This window comes from Centruroides sculpturatus, unplaced genomic scaffold, assembly GCF_000671375.1.
Source record: "Centruroides sculpturatus isolate CEXI.00-Female unplaced genomic scaffold, Cexi_2.0 scaffold324, whole genome shotgun sequence".
Classification (NCBI taxonomy): domain Eukaryota; kingdom Metazoa; phylum Arthropoda; class Arachnida; order Scorpiones; family Buthidae; genus Centruroides; species Centruroides sculpturatus.
Window position 1 is genome coordinate 260056 of NW_019384466.1, and position 12812 is coordinate 272867.

Below are 12812 nucleotides of genomic sequence, written 5' to 3' on the forward strand. Positions count from 1 at the left end.
TGCATGCATAAAGCTACTATGACGTAGGCATCCCCTAAGAAAGGATTTTGATAAATTCCACCCCTAAGGGGATAAAATAGGGGATGAAAGTTTGTATAAATCTTCTTAGATTTTCGATTGATTGAACTGAAATTAAAGATTGGAGCTACTATGATGAAGACGTCTGCTTAAATAGAATTTTGATAAATTCAATCCCCATTGGGATAAAATAAGGGATGATGGAGGATGTAAATGTATTAGTTTGAACCTATCAGTACCTAATGGAACGAATAAATTAAGACGAACAAAATAATTTTTAGTTCTAAATGTTGACAATAGATGGCGTTAGTAGTATTTTAAAACGCGCTATCGTTGTGTTTTCACTGAGTTACATATACCGGATGATGAGTGGCCGCCGTATCTAATAGTACATACTATACCTAAATATTTCTAGCGAATTATATTTGACGAAAGTAAAGCCGCAAAAACTATACCTAATTAATAATAATACTTCTTAACGCAAGCAAAGCCGCGGGCAAAAGCTAGTTTTAATATATTTTTTAAAAGAAACAAAACCACTGAAAAATATTACGTGTGTTTAACAACGGGTTCGGAAAACTTTGAAAATGTTAACAACGGGTTAGGCCAAACCTGTGCGAACCCGCTGAATATCACCACTGGGTGCATGCCCATAGAACTACAATACTGACACATGGCAATACTGCATACCAGGGCTGTGGAGTCGGAGTCATGGAGTTTTGGTGTTTTAGCTGAAGTCAGAGTCGTCAAAAAATCCACCGACTCTGACTCCTTTTTCACTTCCCAACTTGTTATGTATATAAAATGGAAAAGTATTGGAATCGTGTCAAATTTGACCCTCCAAGTTTTTTTGCATATCTACATGTTTGGAGACCTCTCAAACCCCTCAAAAAAGTCAATAAAAGGGGAAAAAATGGCATGTGTGTGTGTGTGTGTGTGTGTGTGTGTGTGTGTGTGTGTTGGCATATTTACCCATTCTGAGACATTAAACAATATCTCAGAATGGGTAAAGTTTAAGAAACAAAATGTGGCACTATAGCTTGCATATAAAGGGGCATTAATACTATTAAAAAAAATAATAAAACTCATCTCTACCCTCAAAGTAAGCTTTTTTGTCATTTTATGATAGTACAGTAAAAACCCGTTAAGATGTTCTCGCCTAAGATGTTAGAATGTATATGGGGACATGATTTAGTTCAACCACTTTGACACTTAATAACTAACTCCTGTGTTAAACCATCTGACTCCGATTCTGACCACTCTGACCATAGAAATTATTAGGCTTCACACAGGGTTAACAAAATCATGTCCCACATACACAGTCTAACATCCACATATATAGAAAAAACCTCAAATCTTTTGCATATCTCGAAATTTAAAGGTGTCCTGAGTCCAAAAATGTAAAAATTTGGGGAAGAGTCATTTTTTGACCGAGCGCTACACTTTCCCTCTNGGTTAACAAAATCATGTCCCACATACACAGTCTAACATCCACATATATAGAAAAAACCTCAAATCTTTTGCATATCTCGAAATTTAAAGGTGTCCTGAGTCCAAAAATGTAAAAATTTGGGGAAGAGTCATTTTTTGACCGAGCGCTACACTTTCCCTCTGTTATATATAACAGCCAGAAAAGTAAAAATTATCAAATACATATTTATATATTACTTAGAGAAGTCTTTTAGCTTTGGAATAAAAAGTTTCTACATTCTATCTTTATTAGAACTCTATTTTATTGAATCTTTTATTATGAGATCACGTGATAACATCAGAATTTCCAGGTCTCTTTCAGTAACATGTCCACCCCTGGTCGGAGTCGGATGGTAAAGAAAAGTCGAAGTCGGTAGATTTTTACATGACTCCACAGCCCTGCTGCATACCGATGCATGGCGTTTTATTCCATTTTTTGTAATGTTTAGGCAAACAGTCCAACACCTCCCATTTTTAAATGTGTTTCATTCTCAACAGATACTGATATCATTCCATATTTTTGAACATTCAAATTTTTATTTTAATTTGTGTTCCATCAAAAAACAGGCAGCATTCACCTGAAGTAGGACTCCAAAGGAGCCCAAAAATGTTCACAGAGTGAATTTTTCTGATACAAGACTAGAATTTGGATGAGAATTTTTTAACACCTGGTGTGAAGTGTTCTCTATAGTCTGATTTGAATTGCTATAATGAACTCATCAATGAAGAAATGCTCCATGAAGTTTAACATTGTAAAGATATTTTAGATATGGATGAGCCTGATGAGATAAAAGAATCTGATGTAAAAAATGTTACCTGCAAGGAAGCTGCATCTGCTTTGATGATTTTAAAAGACTATTTTAAATCAAACAATTTTGATATGGAAAATATTGATATCCTAACTGATCAGTTCTTTGATGATTCATCAACACAATGTACATGTGAGGAAAAGTTAACAGATTTCTACTAATGCATACATGTATTTACCTAAGTATATTTGTTATTGTTTTTAATAAAGAAATGATAGGAATAATTATTAAAATATATATTATACATTATTTATAAAATTAAAAATTAGAAAATGTAATTTAATGACATAGGTAAAGTATTAAAAATTTAATGAAATAAATTCATTACTAGCAATATTTTAAAAAAGACCAAGTGCTTAAATGCATGAAATTCTGTTGTTATGTCAATATGCACTTAAATAAATAATTAATTTGACTATAATTAATTTAATATTAAGAATAGTAAATGAATTTATTATTTTATAAACAAAAGTAGATTAAAAATGTTTCATAATGAAATATTACCTCATTTTCAGTAGTTTCCACATTTGATAAATTGATAGTAGAATTATACGGTGGTGGAGAACATGAGTCACTACCTAAAAATTTATTTTTAAAAAATCAGTGTTTTGTTTATTATTGCAGTTGATTTCAAAAAGATTTTTGTATTCTGTAATAGAGAGGAATACTGATTAAAATCTATATCTAGTCTGAAAATCTTTTAAAATCTTTATTAATAAAACTTTTGTTTTGATTATGTACAAAAATCAGTTAAAAATTTTTGTTTTGCAATATAATTTTCTTTTGTATTTTTTTTAATAGTTTATTTACATTTTTAGACTAATTCATTAATATCTATATTCACAAGCATGGTTCGTGAATGAGATAAATGACACACATTTGAAAAAACCCAGCAACATTTAAAACTGTGTGTGGTCCCATCTGTTATAAAATTTTATTTAAAAAAAAAACTTTATATTTTTAATTATAATTAAAAACATAAAAAATGCTTTTTAATAATAATTATAAAATGGCAAAAAGCTTAATTTTGAGGATAAGGATGAATTTTATAGAAAATTAAAAATGCTAACAAGTAAAATCATCAGTAAGTAAGTTGACCCTACTCAAGATACAACACATGGCCCATCCTGTCAACCTTTAACCACCAAAATTTAATAGCATCAATCCTCTAATACACAAACCTCCCTGCAAAATTTCAAAAATTTTCAACAAAAAGCACAGGAGTTAAGAGGTTAACTATGAAAATGTTTCAAATGTTACAGCTGTAACTCCTAAATAATCAATAAACTATTTAATAGTTCCAAAAATATACAATTAATTAAGACATTTCTTTCAGTTTTTACTCACTTATCTCCTGTTGCAAGGTAATAAACTCTGGTTTCAAGAATATCCTGACATTAAAATAAACTTGGGGTTTATTTTTGAAACCTACATATCTTCTAGGTTCAAAAATAAACACCAAGTTTATTTTAATTAACTAGCCTTCTAACATATGTTTAAATTACTATAAATGACTACAAACTGAAACTTGAAATTTTAAGAGAAACATGACAAAAGAAAATTTCTAAACATATACAGTGAAACCTAGATATAGCAATACCTACACTTAGGGGATAAAATATCTGGTCTTGGCATTGTAATGGAACTATTAATTAATTGATTACATGTACAATGTCACCTGCAGACAACAGAAAATGTTCCCAGACTTCCTATTAATACTTTCCAAAACCTGTGTTAAGCAGACATTACAGTTAACAAACTCAAAGAAATCCTATAAAATAATGGGACTGAAGGGACCTTTCAAAATGATACACATAGAAAACATGTGATTGCAGATATTACATGATTACAGAAAAAAAATAACAGAAATATTCTATATCTGTTATTTTTTTTCTTCTGAATCAAAATGAATCATATATTGAAAAAATTGGCAAACACACTACTTAAGATAATAGCATGATTAGTAATGTTGCCTTTCTGACTTGCAGGAATTGCTATTTTGTAAGTCCATTCAAAGCTAGATTTTTCTTCTGCATTACAGTAGGGTGTCGGTTAACCAAAAGTGTTCCAGTCAGACTGTGTCATGTTGAATCAAATGTTTTTGATACTAGATTAACTTCCAAAATATAATTTTTTTTGTTTTTATATTTTTCAATATATTTATTTTATTTGTACAAAAAAAAATAATTTTTACATACAGTAGCCATGATTATTATTTTTTAAAATTTACGTTAGGCTTAACATTGACGAAAATTCAACGCAATGCGACACACAACGGAGAAAAATTTCAACATGGATAGGTTAATGTATTTTTTCGTACATAATCGGTTATCCGAAAAAAAGTTATCCGAACATCCCCAGTCCCCAATTGATTCAGATAAACAATGCTCTACTGTATTTCTAATCATTCATTATTTTCTAATTATCATATAAAAACAGTTCTATGATTTTGATGATTCTTTGACTATTTCTATTTTCCATTTTTATCACACATTTTCACAAGACAAAACTGTGTAGTGATTATTTAAATATCTGTTTTACTAAAATATATGTTAAATTAAATTTCATGCTTCTAACCCTTCTGTTTACCATTATTAATTATTTTGTTACTATTATACATTAGTTTGTATAATAGATCAGCCTTAAAAACATAAACTGATGGTGGCATGATGCTGAAATGCATATTTATTTATAGGCTGTAAATTTGAATAAGAATTTTATTATAAAAATAGTTAAGTATTGTATTTTAATTTAAAAAAAAACTAAAATCTAAAAATTGGTCTCCACTTATGATAAACCCTAAAAAATGTTATAGTCTTAAAAGATAACAGTAATGAATAAATATTTATTGTGACATTGTCACAATGCCAGGCTGCAATTTTTAATCATATTTTTTTTAATTTAAAATATATGCTCTTCACTTTCAAATTAGTAGTGTCTTGCCCCTGTATATCATACTTTCCTTTAGCAATGGAGTCATGCCAGTCATCTATCTAACTCCTTTCAGGAAAAATTTTTGAAATGAAATAACACAACGTTCCATTTGCATTGGAAATTTGCATCCAGCCGAGACCAATGGAAAGCTTAAAGGTCTCCTGCCCTTTCCATATCTGGTCTCTGCTTTCATCTATTCAACTCCATTCTCAAGATTAAGGAAAGACAGACAGATGACAGTGGAAATTTATAGGTCTACAATTTTTTCAAATTGCAGCCCAATGAAATAGTTAATAATGATAAAATATTAGGTTGTTCGGAAAGTAAGTTCGTTTTTTTTACCACTAGACAGATTAATCGTATTTTTCCTGCCATTTTCACTCTACACCATATTATCTATATATATTTTGACAGCTAGCATTTTAAGGCTTATTTGTAAAAAATTTTGTTTGATTTTGTGCAATTTCATTTTCATTTCATTTACTAAAGGATTAGAAGGCCACCACCAATAGGTATAGCCTTGGAAAAGGAAAGATGAAGAGTTGTAGAAGAAGTGAGAAGAGTGAAGAGAAGAAAAAGGGTAGATAGGAAAGAGTGAAATATGACATCTCAGAGCACCTGCCGAGTGCCATTTATTAAACACAAAAGTACAAATAGCCAAAATACAGTGGAATACAGTATAACTGCCCCTGTTTTGAGGCAGTAGGAGCCCCATTACGGCTGACTTGCCTTGGAGCTCAACAAACAATCACGCGCGAACGTACAACCCAAATGGGGTATAGACAAATCCTCCATGGGAGGGAACAAAAGAAAACAACCGTTTGTACAAAAAAAAACGGGTAACCCAAACCGGGTAAAATGACCCTTAACGGCTACCTTGCCAAAGGGCCTGCACACAAACTAACGCGTATGTACAACCCCTATCAAGGGGGAGAGAACCTCCATAACCTTGGAGGTTACAAAAACGCGANAGGTTAATGTATTTTTTCGTACATAATCGGTTATCCGAAAAAAAGTTATCCGAACATCCCCAGTCCCCAATTGATTCAGATAAACAATGCTCTACTGTATTTCTAATCATTCATTATTTTCTAATTATCATATAAAAACAGTTCTATGATTTTGATGATTCTTTGACTATTTCTATTTTCCATTTTTATCACACATTTTCACAAGACAAAACTGTGTAGTGATTATTTAAATATCTGTTTTACTAAAATATATGTTAAATTAAATTTCATGCTTCTAACCCTTCTGTTTACCATTATTAATTATTTTGTTACTATTATACATTAGTTTGTATAATAGAACAGCCTTAAAAACATAAACTGATGGTGGCATGATGCTGAAATGCATATTTATTTATAGGCTGTAAATTTGAATAAGAATTTTATTATAAAAATAGTTAAGTATTGTATTTTAATTTAAAAAAAAACTAAAATCTAAAAATTGGTCTCCACTTATGATAAACCCTAAAAAATGTTATAGTCTTAAAAGATAACAGTAATGAATAAATATTTATTGTGACATTGTCACAATGCCAGGCTGCAATTTTTAATCATATTTTTTTTAATTTAAAATATATGCTCTTCACTTTCAAATTAGTAGTGTCTTGCCCCTGTATATCATACTTTCCTTTAGCAATGGAGTCATGCCAGTCATCTATCTAACTCCTTTCAGGAAAAATTTTTGAAATGAAATAACACAACGTTCCATTTGCATTGGAAATTTGCATCCAGCCGAGACCAATGGAAAGCTTAAAGGTCTCCTGCCCTTTCCATATCTGGTCTCTGCTTTCATCTATTCAACTCCATTCTCAAGATTAAGGAAAGACAGACAGATGACAGTGGAAATTTATAGGTCTACAATTTTTTCAAATTGCAGCCCAATGAAATAGTTAATAATGATAAAATATTAGGTTGTTCGGAAAGTAAGTTCGTTTTTTTTACCACTAGACAGATTAATCGTATTTTTCCTGCCATTTTCACTCTACACCATATTATCTATATATATTTTGACAGCTAGCATTTTAAGGCTTATTTGTAAAAAATTTTGTTTAATTTTGTGCAATTTCATTTTCATTTCATTTACTAAAGGATTAGAAGGCCACCACCAATAGGTATAGCCTTGGAAAAGGAAAGATGAAGAGTTGTAGAAGTGAGGAGAGTGAAGAGAAGAAAAAGGGTAGATAGGAAAGAGTGAAATATGACATCTCAGAGCACCAGCCAAGTGCCATTTATTAAACACAAAAGTACAAATAGCCAAAATACAGTGGAATACAGTATAACTGCCCCTGTTTTGAGGCAGTAGGAGCCCCATTACGGCTGACTTGCCTTGGAGCTCAACAAACAATCACGCGCGAACGTACAACCCAAATGGGGTATAGACAAATCCTCCATGGGAGGGAACAAAAGAAAACAACCGTTTGTACAAAAAAAATCGGGTAACCCAAACCGGGTAGCCCCAAACCGGGTAAAATGACACTTAATGGCTACCTTGCCAAAGGGCCTGCACACAAACTAACGCGTATGTACAACCCCTATCAAGGGGGAGAGAACCTCCATAACCTTGGAGGTTACAAAAACGCGAGCGACAAACTTTGGTAAAGGGACCAGAGACAATGACATTGTTCCTTCAGGTCCAGTGGTACATGACCAAAGCTCTGTTAAGACACCAACCATTTTGAAACAAAGAACAAAGAACGGTGCCACAATTTATGCTTGTGAAACATTACAAGCCTACCATGCAACACCTTGAGGCACAGACAAAATTAGGAGCAGCCGCAGACGCATAATCCCAGAGCAGACCTTCACAAATGCAAGCCCGAGTTGAATGTTACCAGGAGGGTCGCTTAACTAACGGACTTCAAGATGTCTGTCGCCCTGATGAAGGTTTCGAAAGCCTGGAGGGTCCTATGATTGGTAAGGAAATCTTTCATCGGGCAAGGCCAGTGAAAGCCAACATCAGCCAGAGTGCCTGCCAGAAGCCTTCTTTCTACTTTATATTTTGGACACAAGAAAATTATGTGCTTTGCGTTTTGGTCCTCATCCATACAGCAGAGGCATTTTGAGTCTTCTTTATTAAGAAATCGTTTCAGATATGCTCGAAAGTTTCCATGGCCAATTATGAATTGTGAGGTGGCGAAGTTGGGCTGGTAGAAGTTCATACTTTGTCTGTCCATAACACTCGGTAGAAACTCGAAGGCATGTCGGCCTGTATCCTCTGATTCCCACCGGTGTTGCCAAAGTTGCATTATGGTGTTGTTTAACTTGGCTTTAATGAGGCTTGTCGAAAGAGAGCTTAGTGAGATGGGCATGTCCAACCTTGCGGCCCGTTTAGCCAACAGATCTGCCCGCTCATTTCCACTAACTCCTGAATGTCCCTTAACCCAGTGTAAGTGAATCATCGCTCCTTTGTTTTGGAGTGTTTCGAGAAGATTGATAGATTCTTGAACAATATACAGTCTTGTTCGTAACCGTTTGAATTGAGCAAGTGCTGTTTTGCTGTCACTGAATATATTGATTGTCTTATTGTGTAGTCTTGGATTGTCTTTTATGTAATGGAGAGCCCTGAGAATGGCCAGGCTCTCTGCCTGGTTATTTGAGCAATGTTCTTTGAGTTTGTAATTAGCTTGTGCAATTGTTTATTTTTTGTGTCCCATCAAACATGGAAGATCAAAAGCATCATTTTCAGCATATTTTGCTTTTTTATTACCAAAAAATCAAAATGCTGTTTAAGCAAGGAAAAAATTGAGGTACATGTATGGAGAAGATGTGTTGACAGAACAACAGTGCTAAAACTGGTTTAAAAAATTTCGTTCTGGCAATTTCAATGTTGAAGGTGCACCACATTCTGGATGGCCAGTTGAAGCCAATGAAAACAAAATAAAGGCACTGATTGAAGCAAACTGCCGAATAACAACACGTGAAATCACTAAGAGATTAAATTTGTCAAATTGAACTGTTTATGATTACTTGAAACAAATTGGTTTCATTTCAAAGCTTGATATATGGGTTTCACATATTCTTAAAGAGAGACAATCTCTTTGGTAGGATTTTAAGGAAATATTTTTTTGGAGCTTTTACCAGACAATTTAACAATTGATTTGAAAGTGTACTGCCATCGAGTAAACAAATTGAGTAATATCATCAAACAGAAAAGGCCGCCAGAATTGATCAACAAAACAGGTGTAGTGTTTTACCACGATAATGTCAAATTTCACACAAGTTTGGTAACTCGTCAGAAACTGTTATAACTTAGATGGGATGTGCTATCACACCAACCATATTTGCCAGATCGAGCACACTCAGATTATTACTTGTTCTGGTCTATACAAATTTTTTTTACTGTAAGACATTTATTTGAAATGACAATGTCAAAAATCACTCGGATCAGTTTTTTGTAAGCAACGAAAAAACTTTTATGAATGTGAAATTATGCTATTACCAGAAACAATGACAACAGGTATTTGACCAAAATGGTCGATATATAATTCAATAAAATATTTATTTATTATAAAAATATTGTGTTTTTTTTCATGGAAAAAAACGAACTTACTTTCCAAACAACCCAATATAAGGCAAATTTTAGTGGGTATTTGTATTGAATGGACAAAGTTTCTGGTTCTAACAGTGTAGGCTGAACTTAGATTTCAATTTTATAATCACTAAAAACCAAAGTCGTAGTACTAGCTGTTTTGAAATATTATAAATTATGTCATCTCTCTTTATAAAACATAAAAACCATTTTAAATTCAGCATAAATATTAAAACAGAATATAAAATAAAACTAGTAGTTATTCTATATATAAAATAAGAACAAACCTAAAGTTTGCACATCTGGTAAACTGATGACAATGGAACCAAAAGGTGAAGTTGGTGAAGGAACTGTAGTAATGTTTAACTGATGTATTTCAAATGATGATGATGGTTGCTCAGCAGCTCTGGAATTAATTCTATAAATTTATTAAGCAAGAAAGAATATGCAATAGGATGAATTATACAATAATTCAGATTATCTAAAAAATGCTTACTGATGGTGTTTTTTCCAACAACGAAAAGCTAATAAACATAGTGCTTCAATTATGACACATGCCATGAAAAATAATATAACTGGCGCAGCAGCAACACCTTCTTTGATATCTTGAGAGGAATCAGTTGCTGTTATATATAATTTACAGAGCAAAAACTGTAAATAAGATATTCTCTGACTTAAAACTTTTCTTAATATTTTAAATAATAAATTAAATTTTATTACTTACCGGAGATGCATTTTTCTGTTCCATTAATGATTTCTATGTAAAAATTTTTCTTGCATATGCATTTTTTAATGACAATGTGAATTTCATCATAAGATAGTGCACAATGACTATCAGTATCTTTAAGGGAACATTGAAAATCTGACTCACAAATCTCACCCAACTTCTTAGCTATTAAAATAAATTTTTAGAAATTTTATTGCCATATGTTATGAAATTATTAATTATAAATTAAATATTAATTTATTTTTTCACTTCCACTTCAAATAAAGGTTTTATTTGATATTTATTGGATACATCGCCAGATTTTTGTTTCTCAACACTTTTAGGAAGACTATCTGGCTTTGGTAATTCCAGAATTGAAGCAAGCTCCTCGGCTTCCTAAAATTAAATGTACTTCTTTATTACACAATGTTCATTAATTAAATTATTAAATATTTTTGTATTAAGATATATTCTAGGAACATGTTATTATATCATGTATAAAACTATACACTAACAATAGTATTGTAATCATGTCAAATTTTTCTGAGATTCCCTGAACCCAAAAGTAAAAATTTTCTGGTTGTGTGAGTATATTGGCCTCTATTTTGCTTTATATCTCAGGATGCAGTAAAGATAAAGAAATGAAATTTGGCATGATAACTTGTATATAAGAGATATCGATGCTGTTATATTTTGCACTCCTCGAGGAAGTGGGTGGATATGTGGATATGAGGGATCACATGTCATAAAACAGGACTCCTCGAGGAAGTGGGTGGATATGTGGATATGAGGGATCACATGTCATATCTCGAATGGAGTTGGACTTAATGAAAATTTTATGAAAGGAATGTGGAAGGAAAGAAAAGACCAGATTACTAATACAAACTTGAACTTACTTTTCTTGAAACAAATACTTTTTAGCCAGATTATTAGTAATAATCTGATGTCTTTTCTTCTACATTTCTCTTAAATTCATCTTTGCAGTCCTTACTGAGTGTATAGCCTGAAGCACTTACCTTAGAATCGAAATGCTTTTCAAATAAATGATATAAATTTTCTTGATATATCCGTTGGAGATATTCATCTAATTTTTTTTCTTTCCTTCTTCTTAATGAATGTGGAGCACTTGATGAATCTCGAGCTTGTGTACTTGAATATGCTCTTGAAGTATGAGATGATTTGTCGGCAGTCGATAGTAACGTTGATGTTTTACGAGTAGGTTTCTGTTTTGCAGGAAACTTCCAATGTGAAGTATTTACAACTGAAATTTTAGACAACTGTTTAGAGGCAGATCTTTTCTGTAAATATTCGTTGAAAGCTCTCCTTAAGGCACCGTCATCACTAAATTCAAATTAACATTCATTAGATAAAATTACTATATAAAATTGTTAAATAAATTTTAATGCTTTAGTGATATAATAAATTAATTTAGATATATAAATTAACATGATTAACATTTTTATTAAATTTTAAAATTCATTTTATATGTATCACCACCGTCACTGGCATAATAGCCTGGTGCGGTCATGGCCTTCTTTATAATTTTCTTTGGGTCCTCATACTGGAGCAATTGTCCTCTAATGTTTTATTTTCATCTGATTAAAGTATTTTCTACTCCTTACACTGGTCAATCACAATTAGGTGTGCCCTCTTTCAGAACAACGATTAAAAAAAATTACATGGAAACATTTGGTGCAGTAGTACCTAGTTTATTAAAAAGTTTTCAAGGAATATCTTTCAAAATTTCTCAGAAAAGCTCTTTTCATAAGCTTTTCTGTGATATAGCTGAGAAACACTAGGTAGATATGAAACAATATCTACCTAGTACTATATATATAGCTACATTGTTTGATAATGTTTCATATCAATTTGATTTGTAGAATCCGAATATGGCTGTATACATGGCCAAAAATGTTCATTCAATTTACTTATAAACATTTTAACTGCTAAAAGGTTGTGTTATGTAGTTTACTAGCTAACAATATTAACCGCAACATATTTTTTGTTTTTCAATCCATTTCACTGTTAGGAACGACATTTTACTAAACAAGGAAGGCCACTGCAACTGAAGTAAGGACTATTATTACCAAATAAGGACAGGTAGAAACACTTAATCTCAATGCAAGTGAAGCCCATCCATAATGGACAAATTAAGGCTAAAACATCAATAACCATTTACCGATCAGCAAAGCAATGAATGATATTTTTACTTTCAATTTTAGCATTACTGAAAATTTAGACACAATTGAACAATTATGATTTTATAACTACAGAATTGAAAACGCAGAGCTGGTTTTCATCAATTTGCAGTCTGGCAGGACTGAAAGTATAGAGGACTT

At 32.0% G+C, this 12812-nt stretch overlaps 1 protein-coding gene and 1 long non-coding RNA gene across 2 annotated transcripts in view; both read right to left on the reverse strand.

Moving 5' to 3' along the window:
- Window positions 1-12812, reverse strand: part of LOC111621056 — a 26763-nt gene that overhangs the window by 4463 nt on the left and 9488 nt on the right. Inside the window, exons 3-6 of the mRNA XM_023363110.1 lie at window positions 10492-10659; window positions 10264-10390; window positions 10055-10185; window positions 2802-2875 (exon numbers count right to left, since the gene is read on the reverse strand). Coding sequence (XP_023218878.1) covers window positions 2802-2875; window positions 10055-10185; window positions 10264-10390; window positions 10492-10659 — 500 coding nt within the window. The remainder of the gene's footprint in view (window positions 1-2801; window positions 2876-10054; window positions 10186-10263; window positions 10391-10491; window positions 10660-12812) is intronic.
- On the reverse strand, window positions 10735-11836 carry LOC111621041. The gene is made up of 2 exons (XR_002755998.1): window positions 11490-11836; window positions 10735-10869 (listed from the first exon to the last, which is right to left on the reverse strand). It is a non-coding gene; the product is annotated as an uncharacterized LOC111621041 (long non-coding RNA).